Raw genomic sequence first — 26,188 nt, forward strand, 5'->3', positions numbered from 1 at the left:
TGCTTTATCAACATTCGTGTTGCACACTTATCTCACTACCACGTGATTAAGAATTACGGTAATGGCATTTTTCTTAGATTTACATAGAAACTTGAGAGTTAATGTAAATGTAAACAAGCATTTGCTCATAATGCATTACCTGTTCAGTTGTAACATTACAACACGCAATTTCTTCCAAGTATTAGGTGCCTGTCATAATTTACTAACTAGATGAGACCCTGCGCATGCTCCTTTTTTTCTCTTGTGGTTAAACCCGAGATCAATCTCAACATGACATTCCTTCACTTGATTTCATTTCTAACTTCATTTACGTCTCCCTCCGTATCAGTTTAACAAGCAACCATGTAATTTGAGAAAACACTTAGACTATTATTTTGATCAATAAAATATAAATTATATATCAAAAATTATATCATTAATTAGAAATCTTTTTTGTAGACATATAATTCACATTTTGTTGACTAAATTAAAGGTGAAAGTTCGTCTTAAACGGTATCGGAGGGAGTACTATCATCATGTTTTAGAATGCAACTCATAATTTCCTATCTAAGTAATGATGCCGAACAATATGAACATGGAAATGGCAGGAGGTGACGGTGAGTGGTTTTGCATGATCGAAGAATCTATAGGGAAGAATCTATAGGGATGTGAAGGAGGGGATTTGCGAGATGGCGAGGTGGAGTAGAAGTAGTTTCTAGTGAAGGATCAGGGGCGCGAGTGGCAAAGGGAAAAATGTGTTCGGCAAACGTGACATGTTGTGAGATATGAATGCGACTAGATGCAAGATCAAGGCAGCGGTATCCTTTGCACTGGCGGAGCTTAGTTGGGGCCAACCTGGGCCGTGGCCCGCCCAGGTTTTTGGCAAAAAAAATATTGGCTCCTATGCATCCGTGGCCCAGCCCATCAGCACACATTGGCCAGCCCACAATGCTTTCTTCCGGTCTGTCTCGGTGTCTCCTACTTTCTTTTCTTTAGATCGACTATCTCCTACTCTCGTTGGCTAAGTTTCTCTCGATAGATGGAAAGTGGCTCACCACTGCTCGTTTTATCGATTTAGGCATATACAAACAAGAGAAAGGAAAATGCTTGGTTTCGGTCGGCCGATGACGGTAAAAAGATCGGTCGTGGGTCTGACTTCCTTCCGCGCGGGGACCACCCATGTGCAGCCGCAGCAAAGTCGCACACGCCGGTTTAACACATGCATGCACCGGTGCATATCATGTTGCGCTCTCGTATCAGGCATTCAGGCCCTTCATTCACGTATGAGTTTTTGCCTTTGTTGATGCATGTGCACGTCGCTAGTCACTGCTAGCTAGCTTCCATGTACAACTTAGCTTGATTTTTATTGTTAATTATTATAGTAAATAGACAATAATTTTGTTGGATTTTGTTGTTAGCTATTGTTGTAAACAACTAATGTTTTTTGTTAGATTTGTTGTTGCTAATATTCAAGTGATTTTTATTGTTGTAATCGTTTGTGACTTTTGTAAAGATAGTTGATGATTTTTATTGTATTTTAATCGGTAGAATTTATTTGGTGAAATCATTGGCAGCTTTAGTTACAAACCAATTTGCAAAAAAAAATGTTGGAACAACTTTATTGTAATTTTATGTTTTGATAATTTTTCACGATATTTTTGAAGTAATAGTATATATATTTTTGTACACGGGGTAATAATTTTTGTTGTAATACTCTTTGCCATAGGGGTAAATATTGAAAAATTGTCGTTTAACTAATTTTTGTAACATTACTTAAATTTTGAATAATATATTTTTACTCACTTTTTATTGTACTATTACTTTTTAAAAATGCGGTCAAACTTTTTTTATACAATAGTAACAAATTTTTGGAAAAAATATTGTAACAATTTGTTGTAATAGTATTACTTTTTATTGTACTATTACTTTTAAAAATGCGGTCAAACTTTTTTTGTTGTAAAAGTTTGTGGATTTTGTAAAAATAGTTGGTGATTTTTATTGTAAATAAACCTACAGGAAATTTATTGTTGTTTAACTCCATTTTGTAAAATTACTTTTGTAAAATGTTGCAACCTTTTTTGTTGTTGTAATAGTATACTTTTCTTGTACGCGGGTGAAAATTAAAACAATTTTCATACACATGTTAACATACGATTTGTATTTTTTTAGCAAATTGCATGAAACTCACTGGGCATAGTAGTACTGCAAGTCACAGCAATCAATGGCTATGGCAGATTTTTCGATGGGCCCCACCATGTGAGCAAGGATGCATGCACGGCATCCACATGCATGAAGGACAAAACCCAACACAAGCTTCAATGGCGGGCTCCACCTGCATGTGAAAGCATTTAATGCACATTTGCTTTTCAGACGTACGATTTATATCCAACGGTGCTGGTACGACCGATCTGCGCGCGCGGATCAGCCGACCGACGGCTAGCGTGATCCCAAGAGAAAATTGGGTGGAATCTGGAGCAGCGCGATACTAGAGGCAGCTACTCCGCGCGGCCGCCACAGCCAGGGGACGGAAAGGACATCACTACAGGTCTACAGTCGTAGCACGGCTGCACCACACGGGGTTGCACCGGCCAGATGTCCAGTAGCCAGCAGGCCTCATACTCATGTACAGTTTACATGCTCGGTACTTCTCTTTCTTTTCCTAAATTGTTAGTTGGCAATTTGACAGCATGGAATCTCTCGGAATTTGTTCTTTAATTTTACAAATTGTAACAACAATGGGAAGGGCCTTAAAGAAGTGGTATGTTTGAGAACAAATATTTTTTTAGGTTTTGTTGTAAGCTGGCCCGCCCATGCTTATTCTTCAAGCTCCGCCACTGATCCTTTGTGTTAGTTAGAGTAACCTAAGAAAACGCAGGGGATGGATCGAGGAGCTAATTTATTGGGTGAGGTGGCATATACGTTGGGAAAACAAAGACAACCAAAGACACGGAGTTTAGGATAGTTGGGATGACAAAGAAATAGCGAGAAAAAGGGTGTGGTGTTGGGAGTTTTGTTAAAGGCCGGACGGATGTTAAGAAGATATGTGGCCGTGCGCAGAGCTTCCGCCCAAAATTTTGGTGGCATAGAGGATTGAATAAGAAGAGTACAAACGATGTCGTTGAGAGTTCGGAGAGAATGCTCGGCCTTGCCATTTTGGGGAGATGTATAGGGACAAGAGAAACGAAGAAGAATGCCATGCTGGAAAAAAAAAATTGTCGGTTCCTAAGATTATCGAACTCATGTCCATTGTCACATCAATTAAAGCGAATAGGGATGAAGAAGTGGGTGTATACATAGGGTTAAAATTTGAGAAAAATTGTATGAACATCAGATTTGTTGCGGAGAGGAAAAGTCCAGACAAAGTGAGTAAAATCATCAAGAATAACGAGATAATACTGAAAACCAGATATACTAATATGTGGGGATGTTCCTAAATCACAATGTAAAAGCTCAAAAGGAAAAGTGCTAGAGGAGCTAGATGAACTAAAAGGAAGGCGTACATGTTTCCTGACACGACTCACACAAGGTGGAATCATGATTATTATTGCATTGGAGAGAAAAATCACTAAGTATGGAGGACAAGGTTTTATTGTTGGGGGTGGACGAGACACTGGTGCCAAAGGTTACAGAGGCCATCTGGGAGGTGGTTGGGCTGGCGGCAGGGACTCCTTGGAGAGAATAAAGATCACCGGAGCTATTGAATTGAGTGATCTCCGCCTTGGTCAGAAAATCCTTCACAGATAAGCTAAAAGGGTCAAACTCGACAGAGACAAGTTTACCAGTTGTGAATTTACACACGAAAAATAAATTTGGATGAGAGCAGGTGCGACTAGAACATCTCGAAATACAAGGGGTTTGGTGGAAGAGGGTAGGTGTGTATGGCCGACACAATAGATGGGAATGGTGGAGCCATTGCCTAAAGTTATAGAGGAAAAAGGGGAAGAGATGCAATTTGACAGTATATTATGAAGAAGACATATGACTAGAGGCTCCAGTATCGAAAATCCAGTCCATACCTGAATTGCCCTGAGCAGCAAAGTTGTTCATACCCTGCAAAAAAGCAGCTGTGGCAGTGGTGGTGGTGTAGGCAGTGGTGGTGGTGCAGCTGACGGTGGTGCAGCTGACGGTGGTAGCGCAGGTGGAGCTGGCGGCTGGTACAAGGCAGGTGTCGACGGAGGCAGCTGGTACGGGGCACCCACTGGAAGATGCGAGTGGTACGGCGCGGAGAGGGCACCACCATCGAAGGCGTACGGTGCTGAAGGAGTGCATGAGCTGTACATCGAAGCAGCATTTTATGCATGCGCATGTGGCCGCAAGCCCATGAGACCAGGCGACCCGGTGTGGGGGCGCATGCCCGGCCGCCAAGAGCGGGAGTAGGCAGGAGGAGCACCAAGCGAGGACGGTGCAGACCATGGCATCGGTCACGCCTGGACGAGACCTGTCCAAGGGTCATGAGAGGGATGCCAGTTCACAGATGCTGAAGGCGCAGTGTACAGCGCTAGAGGAGGGCACCGGTGCGGATGGTGGGCGAGGCGGCCTGTATTGTGGATTTTTGCCGCGATAATTTGCGCTTGGGCACCAGCCGGAGGGAGGTTGCACCGGCGGTGGTGGTGGGGGCACTACCGTGGGCGGTGGACGTGGAGCAGCGGCGAATGCTTGGGGGCATGACTCCTTGGTGGCGATGGTGCGGTCAGCCCACTGCGGCATAGAGCGGACCTCGTCGAAGGAGGGAGTGTTGGAGATATGCCCAAGAGGCAATAATAAAGTGGTTATTATAATATCTTTGTGTTTATGATAAATGTTTATATACCATGCTATAATTGTATTAACTGAAACATTGATACATGTGTGTTATGTAAACAACAAGGAGTCCCTAGTAAGCCTCTTGTATAACTAGCTTGTTGATTAATAGATGATCATGGTTTCGTGATCATGAACATTGGATGTTATTAATAACAAGGTTATGTCATTAGTTGAATGATATAATGGACACACACCCAAATGAGCGTAGCATAAGATCAAGTCATTAAGTTCATTTGCTATAAGCTTTCAATACATAGTTGTCTTAATCCTTCGACCATGAGATCATGTAAATCACTTACACTGAAAGGGTACTTTGATTACATCAAACGTCATTGCGTAAATGGGTGACAATAAAGGTGGGATTAAGTATTTGGAAAGTGTGAGTTGAGGCATATGGATCAACAGTGGGATTTGTCCATCCTGATGACGGATAGATATACTCTGGGCCCTCTCGGTGGAATGTCATCTAATTAGCTTGCAAGCATATGAATAGTTCATAAGAGATCACATACCACGGTACGAGTAAAGAGTACTTGTCGGTAACGAGGTTGAACAAGGTATGGAGATACCGATGATCAAACCTCGGACAAGTAAAATATCGCGAGACAAAGGGAATTGGCATCGTATGTAAATGGTTCAATCGATCACTAAGTCATCGTTGAATATGTGGGAGCCATTATGGATCTCCAGATCCCGCTATTGGTTATTGCTCGGAGAGGAGTCTCGACCATGTCTGCATAGTTCGCGAACCGTAGGGTGACGCGCTTAAGGTTCGATGTCGCATAAGTAGATTTGAGTATGGTATGGAGACGAAGTTTGTTCGGAGTCTCGGATGTGATCCAGGATGTTACGAGGAGGTCCGGAAGAGTCCGGAGAATAAGATTCATATAAGGGAAGTTGATTTCTGGGTTTTCGGAAATGTTCGGGACTGTTCCGGTGTTGACTGGAAGGTTCTAGAAGGTTCTGGAAGGTTCCACCATGGGGCCCACGACCCGGGAGGCCCACCGTGGGCCGAGGGGATGCTCCCTGGCCTAATGGGCCAGGGGCACTTGGCCCCCAAGGCCCAGGCCGGCCAACCCCCTAGGGTTTCCCTGGGGGGGATCAACTTGGGGGAGGGGAAAGCCCCTCTCCCCCCTTGGCCGCCGCCCCCCCTAACCCTAGATGGGAAAGGGGGCCACCCTGGCCGGCCAGCCCCCTATATAAAGAGGGGAGGGGGTGGCCGGCCAACCAATCCCCCGATTGCCTCCTCCTCTGGCCGCCTCTCCCTCCACCATACGCTGCCCGGGCTTAGGCGAAGCCTGCGGTTTCTTCCTCCACCACCACCACCACGCCGCCGTCGTGCTGCTGGACGTTGGAGGAGATCTACCACACCTCCGCTGCCCGCTGGAACGGGAGAGGAAGGAGCTTCATCGACACCGTACGCGCGACCGAGTACGGAAGTGCTGCCGGATTGCAGCACCGGGGACGATCGTCTACATCAACAACGAGATTAATCTCGTAGGCTTTGGAATCTTCGAGGGTTAGTCTCATCTCCATCTCGTTGCTTAGATCTAGTAGATTGGATCTTGGGTGTTCCATAGATTAGATCTGTTGGTTTTATTCGCTTTGCGGTAGGAAAATTTTTGTTTTCTATGCAACGAACCCCATCAGTGGTATCAGAGCCACGTCTATGCATAGATCTGTTGCACGAGTAGAACACAATGGTTTGTGGGCGGTGATGCTTTTGTTGCTTTAGTTTGTGTACTTTGCTTCTTGCGGGATGGTGGGATGAAGCGGCCCGGGCTAACTTTACATGACCGCGTCTCATGAGACTTGCTCCACGCTTGACATGCAACTTGTATTGCATAAGTGGCTTTGCGGGTGTCTGTCTCTCCCACCATAGTGAAGATTGTAATTTGCACTTCTATTGTCAACACTAGTATCACCGTTGTGGTTCATGTTCGTAGGTAGATTGGATCTTACTCGAAAACCCTAAACCACGTAAAAGATGCAAACCAAATTAGAGGCGTCTAACTTGTTTTTGCAGGGTTTGGTGATGTGATATGGCCATTATGTGATGATGATTATATTCGATGTATGAGATGTTCATTGATGTATTATGGCAACCGGCAGGAGCCTAATGGTTGTTTTTAATTTTTGTTAAAGACCTGCGTGTCTATTCATCATGTAATAGCTTTATTCCAAGTAGTTGTTATAGTAGCTATAAGTGATGGACAACCATGAAGCGGCGCCACTGACCTTGACGCCATGCTGGTGATGATGGAGATCATGTCCGTGCTTTGGAGATGAAGATCAAAAGCACAAGAAGAAAGGCCATATCATATCACACATTATGAATTGCATGTGATGTTAATCCTTTTATGCATCTTATTTTGCTTAGATCGCGACGGTAGCATTATAAGATGATCCCTCTCACTAAATATCAAGATAATAAAGTGTTCATCCTTAGTATGCACCGTTGCTAAGACTTGTCGTTTCGAAGCATCTCGTGATGATCGGGTGTGATAGACTCTACATGTGCATACAACGGGTGCAAGCCAGATTTGCACACGCGGATACTAAGGTTGCCTTGACGAGCCTAGCATGTACAGACATGGTCTCGGAACACGGGATACCGAAAGGTAGAGCATGAGTCATATGAATGATATGATGAACACTTTGAGTGTTCGCCTTTGAAACTACATCTTTTCTCGTGAAGATCGGACTTGGTGTAGTGGATTTGGTTCGTGTAATCACTAAGACAATGCGAGGGATGTTGTTTTGAGTGGGAGTTCACCTAGTTAATCTAAGAATTAAAACTGAACTCATTTTATCATAAACTTAGTCTAAACTCTTTGCAAATATGTTGTAGATCATGGCGCCCCCCTCCATCAATTTTAACCAGTTCCTAGAGAAAGAAAAGCTTAAGGGCAATGGTAGCAACTTCACTGACTGGTCCCGTCATGTGAGGATTTTCCTCACTGGCGTGAGCAGGCATTTTGTGCTCGAAGCACCGCTAGGTTCCCCACCACCTCCTGCAGTGTCCGAGGACATAAAGAATGTTTATGAGACTCGGGTAACTCAGTACTCCGAAATTCAGTGTGCCATCCTGTGCAGTTTAGAGGCAGAGCTCCAAAAGCGTTTTGAGCACCACGACCCATGTGAGATGATGCGTGAGCTCAAACTTATCTTTGAGACTCATGCAGCCGTGGAGAGCTATGAGGCCTCGAAACAGTTCTTTAACTGCATGATGGAAGAGGGTAGCTCCGTTAGTGAGCACATGTTCGCCATGTCCGGACATGCGAAGAAGCTCAGTGACTTGGGGATTGTGATCCCTAACAAGCTGGGTATTCATCGTGTCCTCCAATCACTGCCACCAAGTTACAAGAACTTCGTGATGAACTACAACATGCAGAACATGAACAAAGAGTTACCTGAACTCTTCTCCATGCTGAAGTCTGCTGAAGTAGAAATTAAGAAGGAGAACCAAGTGTTGATGGTCAACAAGACCACCAGTTTCAAGAAGCAGGGCAAGCCTAACAAGGGCAACTTCAAGAAGGGCGGCAAGAAAGTTGCAGCGCCTCCTGAGAAGCCTAAGGCTGGTCCTAAGCCTGAGACTGTGTGCTACTACTGCCCGGGAAGGGGCACTGGAAGCGGAACTGCCCCAAATACTTGGCCGATCGAAGAGCGGCCATGCCAAGAAGAAAGGTATATTTGATATACATGTTATAGATGTCTATCTTCTTGGTTCTCGTAGTAGTGCCTGGGTATTTGATCTTGGTTCGGTTGCTCACATTTGTAACTCGAAACAGGAACTGCGGAATAAACGAAGCCTGGCAAGGGACGAGGTGACGATGCGCGTTGGAAATGGATCCAAGGTCGATGTGATCGCCGTCGGCACGCTCCCCCTACATCTACCTTCGGGATTAGTTTTAAACCTCAATAATTGTTATTTGGTACCTGCGTTGAGCATGAACATTATATCTGGATCTTGTTTAATGCAAGACGGTTATTCGTTTAAGTCTGAGAATAATGGTTGTTCGATTTATATGAATAATGTCTTTTATGGCCATGCACCTGAGATGAATGGTTTATTCTTGTTAAATCTCGATAGTAGTGATACACATGTTCATAACATTGATGCTAAGCGAATTAAATTGAATGATAATTCTACTTATATGTGGCACTGTCGTCTTGGTCATATTGGAGTGAAGCGCATGAAGAAACTCCATTCCGATGGACTTCTTGAGTCACTTGACTTTGAGTCACTTGACAGATGCGAAGCATGTCTAATGGGAAAAATGAGTAAGACTCCATTTTCTGGCACAATGGAGCGAGCTACAGACTTATTGGAAATCATACATACCGATGTGTGCGGACCAATGAGTGTAGCATCGCGCGGTGGTTATCGTTATGTTCTAACCTTCACGGATGATCTGAGTAGATATGGGTATATTTACTTTATGAAACACAAGTCCGAGACTTTTGAGAAGTTCAAGGAATTCCAAAGTGAAGTAGAAAATCAACGTAACAAGAAGATTAAGTTTCTGCGTTCTGATCGCGGAGGCGAATATCTGAGTTATGAGTTTGGCATGCATTTAAAGAAATGCGGAATACTTTCACAGTTGACACCGCCGGGAACACCACAGCGCAATGGTGTGTCCGAACGTCGTAATCGAACTCTCTTAGATATGGTTCGTTCTATGATGTCTCTTACCGATTTGCCATTATCGTTTTGGGGCTATGCTTTAGAGACAGCCGCATTCACTTTAAATAGGGCACCATCTAAATCCGTTGAAACGACACCGTATGAATTATGGTTTGGGAAGAAACCTAAGCTGTCGTTCCTTAAAGTTTGGGGTTGCGATGCTTATGTAAAAAAGTTACAACCTGACAAGCTAGAACCCAAAGCGGAGAAATGCGTCTTCATAGGATACCCTAAAGAAACAATTGGGTATACTTTCTATCACAGATCCGAAGGCAAAATCTTTGTTGCCAAGAACGGATCCTTTCTTGAGAAGGAGTTTCTCACTAAAGAAGTGACTGGAAGAAAAGTAGAACTCGACGAGGTTGATGAACCTTCTCTCATAGATCAGAGTAGCGCAGTGCCGGAAGAAGTTCCTGTGCAGCCTACACCGATAGGAGAGGAAGCAAATGATGATGATCATGAAACTTCGAACGAGGAAGCTACTGAACCTCGCAGATCGACGAGGGAACGTACCACTCCTGATTGGTATGATCCCTGTCTAAATGTCATGATTGTGGACAACAATGATGAGGACCCTGCGACGTATGAAGAAGCGATGATGAGCCCAGATTCCAACAAATGGCAAGATCCCATGAAATCCGAAATGGGATCCATGTATGATAACAAAGTATGGACTTTGGTAGACTTACCTGATAGCCGCAAGGCTGTCGAGAATAAATGGATCTTCAAGAGAAAAACAGATGCTGATGGTAATATTACTGTCTATAAAGCTCGACTTGTCGCAAAGGGTTTCCGACAAATTCAAGGAGTTGACTACGATGAGACTTTCTCACCTGTAGCGAAGCTAAAGTCTGTGAGGATTTTGTTAGCAATAGCTGCATTTTTCGATTATGAGATTTGGCAGATGGATGTCAAAACGGCGTTCCTTAATGGTGACATTGAGGAAGAGTTGTATATGGTACAACCCAAAGGTTTTGTCGATCCTAAAAATGCTGACAAGGTATGCAAACTTCAGCGTTCCATTTATGGACTGAAGCAAGCATCCCGGAGTTGGAACCTACGCTTTGATAGAGTGATCAAAGATTTTGGTTTTATACGGACTCATGGTGAGGCCTGTATTTACAAGAAAGTGAGTGGGAGCTCTGTAGCGTTCCTGATATTATATGTAGATGACATATTATTGATTGGGAATGATATAGAACTTTTAGGCAGCATTAAAGGTTATTTGAATAAGTCTTTTTCAATGAAAGACCTTGGTGAAGCAGCATACATTTTAGGCATCAAGATTTATAGAGATAGATCAAGACGCCTAATAGGCCTTTCACAAAGTACATATCTGGACAAGATTCTAAAGAAGTTTAGAATGGATGAAAGCAAGAAAGGGTTCTTGCCTATGTTGCCAGGTAAGGTCTTGAGTAAGACTCAAGGTCCAGCTACGGCAGATGAAAGAGAGAGGATGAGCAAGATCCCCTATGCTTCGGCAGTAGGCTCTATCATGTACGCCATGCTGTGTACTAGACCGGATATCGCACATGCTGTTAGTTTGACCAGCAGATATCAAAGTGATCCAGGAATGGAACACTGGACAGCGGTCAAGAATATCCTGAAGTACTTGAAAAGGACTAAGGATATGTTTCTTTGTTATGGCGGTGACCAAGAGCTCGTTGTAACCAGTTACACCGATGCAAGTTGGAACACCGACCCTGATGACTCTAAGTCTCGATGCAGGTACGTGTTTATATTGTATGGTGCGGCCGGAAGGTGGAGCAGTTCCAAGCAATGCACGGTGGCGAAATCTTCAACAGAATCTGAATATATAGCGGCTTCAGAGGCTTCATCGGAAGCGGTATGGATGAAGAGGTTCATTGTTGAGCTTGGTGTGGTTCCTAGTGCATTGGACCCGCTAGTCATTTACTGTGACAACACGGGTGCCATCGCCAATGCAAAGGAACCAAGGTCACACAAGAAGCTGAAGCATATCAAGCTGCGTTTTCATTCGATTCGCGAGTACATCGAAGATGGTGAAGTAGAGATTTGCAAAGTACACACGGATCTGAATGTTGCAGATCCGTTGACTAAAGCTCTCCCAAGGGCAAAGCATGACCAACACCAGAATGCCATGGGTGTTAGGTACCTTACAATGTAATCTAGATTATTGACTCTAGTGCAAGTGGGAGACTGTTGGAGATATGCCCAAGAGGCAATAATAAAGTGGTTATTATAATATCTTTGTGTTTATGATAAATGTTTATATACCATGCTATAATTGTATTAACTGAAACATTGATACATGTGTGTTATGTAAACAACAAGGAGTCCCTAGTAAGCCTCTTGTATAACTAGCTTGTTGATTAATAGATGATCATGGTTTCGTGATCATGAACATTGGATGTTATTAATAACAAGGTTATGTCATTAGTTGAATGATATAATGGACACACACCCAAATGAGCGTAGCATAAGATCAAGTCATTAAGTTCATTTGCTATAAGCTTTCAATACATAGTTGTCTTAATCCTTCGACCATGAGATCATGTAAATCACTTACACTGAAAGGGTACTTTGATTACATCAAACGTCATTGCGTAAATGGGTGACAATAAAGGTGGGATTAAGTATTTGGAAAGTGTGAGTTGAGGCATATGGATCAACAGTGGGATTTGTCCATCCTGATGACGGATAGATATACTCTGGGCCCTCTCGGTGGAATGTCATCTAATTAGCTTGCAAGCATATGAATAGTTCATAAGAGATCACATACCACGGTACGAGTAAAGAGTACTTGTCGGTAACGAGGTTGAACAAGGTATGGAGATACCGATGATCAAACCTCGGACAAGTAAAATATCGCGAGACAAAGGGAATTGGCATCGTATGTAAATGGTTCAATCGATCACTAAGTCATCGTTGAATATGTGGGAGCCATTATGGATCTCCAGATCCCGCTATTGGTTATTGCTCGGAGAGGAGTCTCGACCATGTCTGCATAGTTCGCGAACCGTAGGGTGACGCGCTTAAGGTTCGATGTCGCATAAGTAGATTTGAGTATGGTATGGAGACGAAGTTTGTTCGGAGTCTCGGATGTGATCCAGGATGTTACGAGGAGGTCCGGAAGAGTCCGGAGAATAAGATTCATATAAGGGAAGTTGATTTCTGGGTTTTCGGAAATGTTCGGGACTGTTCCGGTGTTGACTGGAAGGTTCTAGAAGGTTCTGGAAGGTTCCACCATGGGGCCCACGACCCGGGAGGCCCACCGTGGGCCGAGGGGATGCTCCCTGGCCTAATGGGCCAGGGGCACTTGGCCCCCAAGGCCCAGGCCGGCCAACCCCCTAGGGTTTCCCTGGGGGGGATCAACTTGGGGGAGGGGAAAGCCCCTCTCCCTCCTTGGCCGCCGCCCCCCCTAACCCTAGATGGGAAAGGGGGCCACCCTGGCCGGCCAGCCCCCTATATAAAGAGGGGAGGGGGTGGCCGGCCAACCAATCCCCCGATTGCCTCCTCCTCTGGCCGCCTCTCCCTCCACCATACGCTGCCCGGGCTTAGGCGAAGCCCTGCAGTTTTCTTCCTCCACCACCACCACCACGCCGTCGTGCTGCTGGACGTTGGAGGAGATCTACCACACCTCCGCTGCCCGCTGGAACGGGAGAGGAAGGAGCTTCATCGACACCGTACGCGCGACCGAGTACGGAAGTGCTGCCGGATTGCAGCACCGGGGACGATCGTCTACATCAACAACGAGATTAATCTCGTAGGCTTTGGAATCTTCGAGGGTTAGTCTCATCTCCATCTCGTTGCTTAGATCTAGTAGATTGGATCTTGGGTGTTCCATAGATTAGATCTGTTGGTTTTATTCGCTTTGCGGTAGGAAAATTTTTGTTTTCTATGCAACGAACCCCATCAGGGAGGTGGCCGCATCGTGGGGATGAAGGACGCCTACTTGTCGAAGCTTTTGCCAAGTCCGACGAGGAGAATCTTGATGAGTTGGCGGTCGTCGATGGGGTCCCCAAGCTCGCGAAGCACATCGGCGATGGTCTGAAGCCGTTGGCAGTAGACACCGACCGGAGAGTCACCCTGGACGGTGTTGCGGAGCTCTGTCTGAAGGGTGTCAACCCGGGCATCGACATTTTCTTGGAAAAGCTGACGAAGGGCCGCCGAGAGTGCGGCGGCGTTTGCGGCATGACGGAAGACAAGGTTGAATATCTGCGTGGACAACCGCTAGTCGATCCACTGAATGACAGCAAGATCGTCCTTGACCCAGCGAAAATTGGCGAGCCGAGGAACGGAGGTGGTGGCGACGTGATCCAGAAGGTTACAACAGCCGAGATGAACCTCGAAGAGATGGCACCAATGGTAGTAATTGTGCTTGGGAAGATCTAGGGTAATAGGGATTAGGGGTGTGACATCGGAGATAGTATCGGCATAGTGTATGCTGGTACCGATAGTTGGGGCTAGAGAGAGGGCTGGGGAAGAAGATGCCGCCGCAGAGGTGGCGGCGTTTGCGGCGGCAACGGCGGCACGCCACTCGAAGAAGCCGCGTGGCGGCGGTGGTTGTGGGGTGGGCGGTGGAGACATGCCCTAGGATCGGAACTAATCTGATACCATGTAGAATTATAATAAAACTCAACTTGTATTATTTCTTAGGATTACAAGAAGTATATACTCATCTTTCAGATATCCCGGAACTCCATAAGCTAGCATCCTGATTGCCGTTGTGCACTTCTGAACTGATGAGAAGCCTGGGATTCCGACGTCTCTCTTTATTTCGAACTACGGATCAAACTATCTCACGCCATGTACTATGTTCTTGAACAAATCCTTGTTCATCCTAAATCGCGGGCGAAAATCCTTCGGCGTGTATGTAAGATTCTCGGCGAAATAGTCGGTGTACAACACGACATGACATGGCATTCCAATCGTTGCATTGGCTTCGATTTCGTGAGCGCATGGGCTTTGACCCTCCACGTTTGGAATGAACCAGCTTCTCCTCCACATCGAGCTGAAGAAGGCCGACAAGAATCATGAAGTGCTCTTCATCATTGGCGGCAGCATTGCTTTCCTCCTCCATCAACAAACGCATCATCATCTTGTCCTCGCTATCCATAGTCTACAATTCAAAAATTGAAGACTCAGTGCAGTGGCGGTGCAAAAGCTGGCTCTGGCATATGTTCGTACACCAGACGTGTGAGCGCACCGCGCTTGATGGACTTCTGCGACGACTAATGACCGGCGAGACGAGGGGGAAACCAACAGGGGAAGTGCAGCGGGTGTCGGCGACGGGGTTGGAAAGGCTCGGGAGAAGGAGGAGTAGGCTATGCGGTGGTTGAATTGGGGCCTGGGTCACTGGCATGTGGAGCCCGACTGTATATCACGCGGCGTGTCTCGTGTCCGGCGTGCCTGGTGCGTGCCTTGTGGGTTGGGGACGGCATGGGCACGTCGGACATGTTATTGTACCGTGCCGGGCGCGAGAGGGGTTTGGAGAACGCCACTGTAAGGCGATGTATGTAGACACTATTTAGTGTATAGATACATCTAAATTTAAACAAATCTAAGCAATCTTTTTACGGACGAGGAGTATTACATTGTAGTGTAAGCAAATTATTTGGTGAACGAGAACTTAATTTATGTATAAGAAACACTCAATTTCACATTTCAAATATATTTCTTCCAAAGGGAAGCAATTTTAGTTTCACCCGAATCAACTTTGTACAACAATGGAAACAAAAAAAATGCTTCTATGGAGGCAAACTATTATAAATAGTGTCCTCAAAATCCGGAATAATTGGGTTCCTAGCAATCAGAAAGAATAATTCTGGAAGTAAATAGTTTTGGAAGTTTTGTAATTAGATTAGTGGCTCTCGATTATTTGGAAACTACCAGAAGATATGCATGGTAGGATCTCCAATAATGTTGTAACGGACTCCTGAAACTGTGGGATTACGAGTGATCCTTGCAAGTAGTACTAAGGAAACTAATTAACTACTACGGCTGGTGCTTGTTCTCAAGCTTTCGATCGGATGGTGCATGTAGGCTCCATCTTACGGAAGATAAAGATCGGCTCCGGATTCCTAGTGCTGCCCAAAAGCAAAAAAGATCCTATATTCGAGGACGAGGATTGCCCGTTGGCTAACGCTGAATTTACGCACAAAAAATGGAACGATCTTGACTCGAAGGGTATGTTTTCATAATCATAATATAAGGTGGCGTAGACGTAGGTCTCGCTCGACGACGCCGCCACCACAACCGCCATACGTCGCCTTCTTTCGCCATGCGCAATCCGCGAGGGGAAGGCCGCCCCTTGACTCGTGCCTTCGCCATGCGCATTCGGCGAGAGGAAGGCCGCGCCTCGACTCGTGCCAGGTACGCCGTCGCCATCCATCGTCCCAACCCTTCTCCTCTCCATTCTTCGTTGATTCATTGCGTTGGTGCAGATCTTCTGCTTCTTCCGAGAGCGCCATGGCTCCTACGTTCGAGAGACTCACCGAGGACCTCCACCTCGAGATCCTCTCGCGCGTGCCCGCCAAATCGCTCTGCCGCTTCAAATGCGCCTCCAAGAACTGGCTCCGCCTCGTGGACCACGCCGACCACAGCACGAGGCTCCCCAAGTCCATGGCCGGCTTCTTCTGCAACAGCACCATCAGCGACGACGACGACGACGACGAGGGCTTCCCCGGATCAGCTCTCCACTTCGTCGATGCCTCCGCCGGAAGCGGCGCCCCTTTCATCTACCCCTCATCGTCCGCCATACTGCCCGACCGCCGCCGCCTCCATCTCCTGGACTGCTGCAACGGGCTCCTCCTCTGCCGCAGGTACGACGACGTCTCCACCACCACCCAAGACGACTACGACTTCATAACTTTCACATACGTCGTGTGCAATCCCGCCACCGAGGAGTGGGCAGTGCTGCCGGACCGCGTCCAGGACGACAAGGTCGTGGGCACGGCGTGCCTGGGTTTCGATCCGGCCGCGGCTCCCCACTTCCACGTGTTTCTCTTCTCGCTGGATGCACGCCGCTTTATCAGCGGAGTGGACGTGTACTCGTCTCAGACCGGCACATGGACCTACAAGGTGAAGCGACGGGGCGAAACCCTTAGGCTCGCCGATCATCAGTCAGCCGTCTTCCTTAACGGCTACCTGCATCTCTCCACTGCCTGCGCACAGCGGTACCCTAGTATATTAGCCGTGGACACCAAGGGAGAAGAATGGCGTTACTTTGACACACCTTGCGATATGCATGGCGGTGACGAGTTTCTTGGTTCTATTCACCAGTCGCAGGGCCGCTTGCATTACGCTAGCTTTAACACTACTGGTGACTGGGATGAAGTGCAAATTCAGCTGCAAGTTTACGCCCTTGACGACTATGCGACCGACGAGTGGATACTGAAGCATACACTTGAGCTTTCAGAGACGGACGTTCATGGAGGGATAATCGAGCGCAAGTTTGATTGGATTGAGATGCATCCAGAGAGTAACTTGATCTTCTTCTGTGAGGAGTCGGATAGTACATTGAAGTGTTACAGCATGCGAAGCCAAGAAGAGACCGAGCTCCGCACACTTGGAGAGGGCCAGCCACCTTATCTCCCATATGTGCCCTTGTACTCAAGCTTAGAATCTTTGCGCATTGGACATCAAGATGAGACCGCGGATAAGTTTATTTGATGCATGTGGATCTTCGACTAGACTGACGCTTTGGTGTGTCTACTCGAAGTTCTCGAGTGCTAGCTCTAATAATGTATGCATGCTTTTAAGTTTGGAATCAGCTAGGGTGGTTCAGTAGTACTACTATATGTGGGCAACTTTCATAATTCCTCCTCTTAGATTATTTATTTTTACGAATTTACAATTGTCTGTTTGAGGGATGGTTCAATTATTAAGAGAAGCCATGACCAGTATCATGTAGCTTCAACTTTTATCTTTATTTCACATTTTGGAAACTTATAAGTATCTTACACTTCTGATGGTAAACACTTCAACTGAATGCGGTGTCACTTTTAAATACGAAGTGTTCAGAAGATCATCATCTAGCTGCACTTCCCATGGTGGTCTTATTTCTAGTCAGAAGGTCACTACTAGAAAAACAGGCTTCCGGTGAGCCCCATAAGTCGCGAAGGTAAAGGAACCGCGACTAATGGTACCTTTAGTCGCGGTTCGGGAGGCGAACCGCGACCAAAGGCCTGGGCCCAGGGCGCTCGGTGGCCAGCCGTTGCACGTGGGGGGCTTTAGCCGCGGTTGGCCAGGCCAACCGCGACTAAAGGTGCCCGAAGGCCTTTAGTCGCGGTTGGCCTGGCCAACCGCGGCTAAAGCCGCCCCCCCTATATATACCCACCCAGCAGCCAACACTTAGCCATTTGGTGCCATTTTCTTCACAAGCTTCACAAGTGGGTGTTAGGTTTGCTTTTGGTTCCTCTTATGCACATAAGGTGTTTGATGAAATGCCCCAAGAGCATGAAACAAACATGATATGAAGTGTTGGAGCCACACTTGAGCTTTCTCATTTATTTTTTCCTCCTCGATCGCGGTTAGCAACTTGAACCTTTGATGTGTCGTTGATAAAATGTGCATGTGTGTGTAGTTCATTGTTTAATTTATATTGTTTGTAGCTAGTTAGTTTAACAAATGCATGATGGTTAATTATATATTTTATATTATAATAATGCAGATGAATCGACAATGGATGTACGGTAACCGACTCTCCGGCGAGTTCAGTACGGGTTTGAATGATTTCCTCGTAGTGGCTAATGCGAACAAGCAGGGGGGTTTTGTTATATGTCCATGTGTTAAATGTAAGAATCAGAAGGGTTACTCTTCCTCAAGAGATGTTCAGCTGCACCTGCTTCGGCACGGTTTCATGCCAAGCTATAATTGTTGGACCAAGCATGGAGAAAGAGGGGTTATAATGGAAGAAGATGAAGAAGGGGATGATTTCATCGATGAAAGCTATCTTGCTCATTTCGGTGATACTTTCATGGAGGATGCTGAAGGTGAAGGGGAAGGTGAAGGGGAAGGTGAAGAAGAGGCACGTGATGATCCCGTTGATGATCTTGGTCGGACCATTGCTGATGCACGGAGTCGCTGCGAAACTGAAAAAGAGAGGGAGAATTTGGATCGCATGTTAGAGGATCACAGGAAGGCGCTGTACCCCGGATGCGATGATGGTCTGAAAAAGCTGGGCTGCACACTGGATTTGCTGAAATGGAAGGCACAGGCAGGTGTAGCTGACTCGGCATTTGAAGACTTGCTGAAAATGTTGAAGAATATGTTTCCAAAGAATAACGAGTTGCCCGCCAGTACGTACGAAGCAAAGAAGGTTGTCTGCCCTCTAGGTTTAGAGGTTCTGAAGATACATGCATGCATCAACGACTGCATCCTCTACCGCGGTGAATACGAGAATTTGAATGAATGCCCGGTATGCACTGCATTGCGTTATAAGATCAGAGGCGATGACCCTGGTGACGATGTCGAGGGCCAGAAACCCAGGAAGAAGGTTCCCGCCAAGGTGATGTGGTATGCTCCTATAATACCACGGTTGAAACGTCTGTTCAGGAACAAAGAGCATGCCAAGTTGTTGCGATGGCACAAAGAGGACCGTAAGTCGGACGGGGAGTTGAGACACCCCGCAGATGGAACGCAATGGAGAAAGATCGACAGAGAGTTCAAAGATTTTGCAGCTGACGCAAGGAACATAAGATTTGGTCTAAGTACGGATGGCATGAATCCTTTTGGCGAGCAGAGCTCCAGCCATAGCACCTGGCCCGTGACTCTATGCATCTACAACCTTCCTCCTTGGTTGTGCATGAAGCGGAAGTTCATTATGATGCCAGTGCTCATCCAAGGTCCGAAGCAACCCGGCAACGACATCGATGTGTACCTAAGGCCATTAGTTGATGAGCTTTTACAGCTGTGGGGCAGACCTGGTGTCCGTGTGTGGGATGAGCACAAAGAAGAGGAATTTGACCTACGAGCGTTGCTTTTCGTAACCATCAACGATTGGCCTGCTCTTAGTAACCTTTCGGGACTGTCAAATAAGGGATACAATGCATGCACGCACTGCTTACATGAGACTCAAAGTGTACATTTGCCAAATTGTAAGAAGAACGTGTACCTTGGGCATCGTCGATTTCTTCCCAAAAATCATAACGTAAGAAAGCGCGGCAAGCATTACAACGGCAAGGCAGATCACCGGCCGAAGCCTGCGGAACGCACTGGTGCTGAGGTATTTGATATGGTAAAGGATTTGAAAGTCATCTTTGGAAAGGGTCCTGGCGGACAATCAGTTCCGAAGGGAGCTGACGGGCACGTAGCCATGTGGAAGAAGAAATCTATATTCTGGGAGCTAGAATATTGGAAAGTCCTAGAAGTCCGCTCTGCAATCGACGTGATGCACGTTACGAAGAATATTTGCGTGAACATCCTAAGCTTCTTGGGCGTGTATGGGAAGTCAAATGATACAAAGGAAGCACGACAGGACCAGCAAAGTTTGAAAGACCCTGATGACCTGTATCCGGAACGGTTTCAAGGTCGTGCCAGCTACGCTCTGACCAAAGAAGAGAAGGTCATCTTTTTTGAATGCCTGAGCAGTATGATGGGACCGTCAGGATTCTCGTCCAATATAAAGGGAATAATAAACATGGCGGAGAAAAAGTTCCAAAACCTGAAGTCTCACGACTGCCACGTGATTATGACGCAATTGCTTCCGATTGCTTTGAGGGGGCTCCTGCCGGAAAATGTTCGAGTAGCCATTGTGAAGCTATGTGCATTCCTCAATGCAATCTCTCAGAAGGTAATCAATCCAGAAGTTCTACCACGGTTACAGAACGATGTGGTCCAATGTCTTGTCAGTTTCGAGTTGGTGTTCCCGCCATCCTTCTTCAATATTATGACGCACCTCCTGGTTCACCTAGTCGATGAGATTTCCATTCTCGGTCCTGTATTTCTACACAATATGTTCCCCTTCGAGAGGTTCATGGGAGTATTAAAGAAATATGTTCGTAACCGTGCTAGGCCGTAAGGAAGCATCGCCAAGGGCTATGGAAATGAGGAGGTAATTGAGTTTTGTGTTGACTTTGTTCCTGACCTTAAGCCGATTGGTCTTCCTCAATCGCGGCACGAGGGGAGACTAAGTGGAAAAGGCACGATCGGAAGGAAATCAACGATATGTATGGACGGCCATTCTCTGACTGAAGCACACCACACAGTTCTGACCAATTCCAGCTTGGTGGCTCCGTACTTTGAGAAACACAAGAATATTTTACGCTCGGACAACCCTGGGAAGCCTGAATCCTGGATTAGGAAGGCCCACATGGAGACTTTCGGCAGTTGGTTGAGAAAACATTTAATGAGTGACAATAAGGTTGTAGATCAGCTGTACATGTTGGCCAAGACACCATCTTCGACTATAACGACTTTCCAAGGGTACGAGATAAATGGGAATACATTTTACACGATCGCCCAAGATAAAAAGAGCACCAACCAAAACAGTGGTGTCCGCTTTGATGCAGCAACCGAGAATGGGCAAAAGGTCACATATTATGGTTACATAGAGGAGATATGGGAACTTGACTATGGACCCTCCTTTAGGGTCCCTTTGTTCCGGTGCAAATGGTTCAAGCTAACAGGAGGTGGGGTAAAGGTGGACCAGCAATACGGAATGACAATGGTGGATTTCAACAATCTTGGTTACCTTGACGAACCATTCGTCCTAGCGAAAGATGTCGCTCAGGTTTTCTATGTGAAGGACATGAGTAGCAAACCGAGGAAACGGAAAGATAAGAAAACGATCAGTACATCATGCGATGATCCAAAGCGCCACATTGTTCTTTCAGGGAAAAGAAACATCGTGGGAGTGGAGGACAAGACAGACATGTCAGAAGATTATAATATGTTTGCTGAAATTCCGCCCTTCAAAGTGAACACCGACCCAAGCATTAAGTTAAATGATGAGGATGCTCCATGGATACGGCACAATCGTAAGCAAGCAGGGACACAAGGGAAGAAATGATGTGTAATAATTTATTATTGTACCAAACTTTGTTGAATGAATCATGTGACTTATATTACCCGTGATGTGTTTGGTGTCCATTTTCGAATGATTCGATTGATTCGAGAGATAGCACTGATGATACATGAAATTTGGAGTGATTTAGTCATACTCCTGCCTAGGCGTATAATATGCATACTCGTAGTCTTCATAGTCGCCGCCGTTGTACTGGTAGTCGTCGCCTTCTAAGTTACCGCCGTCGTCGTCGCTGCTGTCGTCGCTGTCGTCGGGCGGCGCTCGTGGCTCGAACTGAGGGTAGCGCAGGCGGGGGATATCGCCGGCCGTGATGTAGTCCATGACGCTCTGCAGAGTCCGGCCGTACCACCATAGCCGACGGCCGGCCTCGTGGAAGTTCCCAGGAGGCAGACCGTCCTCCTCATACCTGGCGAGCGCCCTCTCACGCCGATTGATGAAGAAGGCGTCCCAAGTATGCTGGTTATCGGGATGCCAGCGGGGATTCATCCGCTGCTCCGGCGTGAGGTCGAGGTAGTAGTGGTTCGTGATGGCTGCCCGGCGCGCAGTACCCTGAGGGAGGGGAGGGACCGGCACGCCGCCGGCGCTTAGGCTCCAGCCGGCGGGGACGCGGTAGCCCGGTGGGCAAGGGTAGTTCGAGGCGCAAAGCTCCTCCACCTGCTGGTAGGTTAGAGTGGGTGCGGTGGAAGCCATGAGAGAGTGATGAGAGATTGGAGAGATGTGATAATGCTGGCCAAGCCGGGCAACATATATGTAGTGAGAAATGGCGGGAAGAAAGAGGCGGGAAGAAAGAGCTGGCGGGAAGAAATTGGCGGGAAGAAAGAGGGGGGAAGAAAGAGGCGGGAAGAAATTGGCGGGAAGAAAGAGGCGGGAAGAAAGAGGCGGGAAGAAATTGGCGGGAAGAAATTGGCGGGAAGAAATTGGCGGGAAGAAAGAGGCGGGAAGACAGGGAAGAAATGGCGGGAAGAAGAGAAATGCCCGTGATGTGTTTGAAATGAATTAGTTTTATTTTTATGATTTTTTTGATATATTATTTGTATTTTTAACATTTTGAATTGAATTGGTTTTATTTTTCTGAATTTTTTGATATATAATTTATATTTTTAACATATTGAAATGAATTAGTTTTATTTTTCTGATTTTTTTGATATATAATTTGTATTTTTTACATATTGAAATGAATTTGTTTTATTTTTCTAATTTTTTTGATATATAATTTGTATTTTTAAGATTTTGAATTGAATTAGTTTTATTTTTCTGAATTTTTTGATATATTATATGTATTTTTCACAATTAGAAATGAATTATATGTATTTTTAACATTTTGAAAAAGAAAAGAATTTTGAAAAAGGCCTTTAGTCGCGTTTGGCCGGGCCACCCGCGACTAAAGGTCATTTCCGCGGGAACCAAAAAAGGGGCGAAAAAAGGCCTTTGGTCGCGGTTGGCCTGGCCAACCGCGACTAAAGAGGACCTTTAGTCGCGGTTGGCCGAACCAACCGCGACCAAAGGGTGGTCCCTATAAATTCCGCGGCGCGAACCGCCGCGCGCAGTCTCATCTTCTCGATCGATCCGTCTTCGTCGCTGCGCCGCCGCTCGTCTTCGTCGTCTGCGCCGTCTTCGTCGCCGCTCGTCTTCGCCGCCGGAACCGCCGCCGCCGTAGCGTCCGCGCCCCCGTAACCGCCACGCGCCGTAAGCGTCCGCGCCCCCGCCGTAACCCGCCCGCCGTAACCGCCGCCGCCGTCGACAGATCGAGCCGCGCGCGCGCGGGCGCGCGCCGCCGCCACACCTTGCCGGGGCCACCGCCGCGCGCCGCCACACAAGATCTGCGGAGACCACCGCCGCGCGCCGCCACACACGTCACCGCCGCGCGCCGCCGGCCGCCGGCGCCGCCGTACGTCCACCATCGGCCGGGAGAGCTCGAGAGGGCGCCGGGGCGCCACAGTGTACACGGCCGGCCAGGGTTTTTTTTCTTTTTTTTTAGTTTTTTTTTAGTTTTTTTGTTCTTTTTAATTTTAAGTAGTTAATTAGTTTAATAAAAACGGTAAATTTGACTTAACAAAATTTGAGTTATAAATTTCAGTTATAAATTTCAGTTATAATTTTGACTTAATAAAAAACATATAGTTAACAAAAAAAACATATTTTGACTTAATAATTTTTTGTTTTGTCCACTTATAATTAATGAATTAATTAGTAACTATATATATAGTTAACAAAAAAACATAAAACTTGATAATTTTGACTTAATAAAATTTTAAGTGGACAAAAAATTTCTGAATTTTGACTTAACAAAAAAATTCACTAGCAACCCACCGCCACCGACCCCGCATGTATACGGAGGGGGCGGCGAGGCCCTCGCCTCCCCCTCCGTATACGCGCGGGTTTTTTTCTTTTTTTACGAGAGAGAGGATCGGCACACCGCTACCGCCCTTTCGCCCCTGCCTCGCCGCCCCCCCTCCGTATACGGCGAGGGAGGCCTCTATGTGTTGTCCTCGGCACCGCCACCGCCCTTTTGCCACCGCCACCGCCCTCTCTCCTTTTGCCACCGCCCTTTCGACACCGCACTTAAATAATTAGTTTTGACTACATGTTTTCAGGACTGACATATGGCGGACGATAGAGCTGACCCGATTCTGGACAACTATGATCTGGACGTTGAAGTCCATATATTCGGCATCATAAAAGGCGATATTCCATATGAGCCGACCGGACAAGAAGAAGATGATATCTCTTCTTATCTGAACCTTGACGGTGAAGATGAAGGGCGCCGTCAGCAAGATGATGCCGAAGAAACGTCGGTAAACGACGATCTTCAATTGGAAGTAGCAACCACCTCCGGCGCCGAGGTATATATATACATTGAGCCTCTGGTGATATACAAACTAACTGATTTGAATAAATATGTGTGTACTAACGCGCGCGACTCTCTTTCTTATTTTAGCCCTCGGCCGGATCGTCGAAAAAATCGAGTACGTCGTCGTCAAAGCGTGGCGCAACCAAGACGATGAAACCAAACGAAACATGCACCATCGAGGTTGTCGACGAAGCAACCGGCAGGCCGCTGGAGCCCAGCAAGAACGCCACCAAGTTTATCAGCCAATGCGGAGCCGTTGTTAGAGAGAACGTCTCGATCACCGTCCAGGAGTGGAATGAGCCAAAGAAGGCACGTCTGGGTTTCACTTTCGTCGATAAGAGAACAAAAAAAGATTGCTTCAAGAAGCTTATAGAACATTTCGTTCTACCTCCGGAATACCGCAGATACGATGAGGCGGGTAACAAGATTGAGGAAAACAAGGAGAGGTGCAAGCTAGTCAAACAGTTCGCTCTTTCTAAGATGGCCGACGCATTCCGGAAATACAAGCAAAATCTAGCCCATGACTTTGTCAAGCAGGGCAAGACTCCGGATTTCAAAGGACAATATGAGAAACTGCAACATGATTGGCCAGAATTTGTGAAGCAAAAGAAATCGGAGCAGTTCCTTGAAATGTCGAAAAAAAATAAGAAGAATGCGGCCAAGAAGGAGTACAATCATATTATGGGGCCAGGAGGGTATCGCTTTTGGCAGCCTAGGTGGGAGAAGATGGAGAACGAGCTGAGGGCGCGAGGAATCCGTCCAGGTACGGAGGGATGGGACCCAAGGGCCAAAAGCTGGTGGTACGGGCATGGGGGATCGCTGAACCCGGAGACAGGGGAGTGTGTTTATCAGGGCAAAATAATTAAACCCACCCAAAAGCTTATTGAGGCAATGAGGGATGCTCAAGAGGGGAGGATCAAGTTCAACAGAGAGAACGACGCCCTGACAAAAGCCCTCGGGAATCCTGAACACGGAGGACGTGTACGAGGCATGCCCGGGGACATTCCGTGGAAAGTAGGGTTCCCCCAGAACGATGACCCGTACGGTTACAGAAGCCGTAAGAGAAAGATGGATCGGGATGCAGATGTTGTGGCGAAGCTGGTAACGGAAATGGATGTGATGAAGAAAACCGTGAGTGTACTAGTAGCCGAAAGAGATGCAGCTCGGGCGCAGCATGAAGATCATCCAATGGATCTCGGAAGCCAGCAGAGAAGAAGCAGCGTGGCTTCCACGGAGGCCTCACCGGCTGGTGCACCGACGATCGAAATTACTGCACCGGAGCATCTGGTGGTCGAAGTTACTGCACCGGAGCCTCCTCGCTACCCCGTGGACGATATAAAGGAGATGAAAGCATGTCATCTGTATTATCCTATCGGGAACATGTCCATGAAGGTAGCCACCGGCAGTGCTTTACCACCTGGAGCACTCCACCACAACAACCCCATTCCAGATGGCTATGCTCGTGTCACGGTGGAGGAGATAGTCCAAGGGTTTGAGGACCTGGACATTGACATTGCTACACCTGAAGGGGCGACAAGACTTGGAGATGTCAAGCGCCAGTTCATTCTGTGGCAGAAGAAGTTTATCAAGTTTCCAGGGGAGGAGCCAAGGCAAACAAGTCCACCCCCCTCCGGTGGTGGTGGCGGCGGCGGTGGTGGTGGTGGTGGCTCACCTACATCTCCGGCGGGTAAGCCGACGCCGTCCCCCAATTCACCTCCGGCGGGTAAGCAGACGCCGCCCCCCAGTCCTCGTCCGGCGGGTGATCAGACGCCGCCCCCCAATCCACCTCCGGCGAAGAAGCAGAAGCAGAAGCAGTCCTGGGTTATTAACCCGGACCCTTACGTACCTGCAACCACAAAGA

At 46.9% G+C, this 26,188-nt stretch overlaps 1 protein-coding gene across 1 annotated transcript; it reads left to right on the forward strand.

Annotated features, from left to right (window-relative positions):
- Nucleotides 1-16,072: 16,072 nt before the first annotated feature.
- On the forward strand, nucleotides 16,073-17,122 carry LOC127303455 (uncharacterized). Its single transcript, XM_051334187.2, has one exon. The coding sequence runs from the start codon at nucleotides 16,073-16,075 to the stop codon at nucleotides 17,120-17,122; it is 1,050 nt and encodes a 349-aa protein (XP_051190147.2).
- Nucleotides 17,123-26,188: the final 9,066 nt, after the last annotated feature.

Source organism: Lolium perenne, chromosome 5 (genome assembly GCF_019359855.2).
Source record: "Lolium perenne isolate Kyuss_39 chromosome 5, Kyuss_2.0, whole genome shotgun sequence".
Lineage (NCBI taxonomy): Eukaryota > Viridiplantae > Streptophyta > Magnoliopsida > Poales > Poaceae > Lolium > Lolium perenne.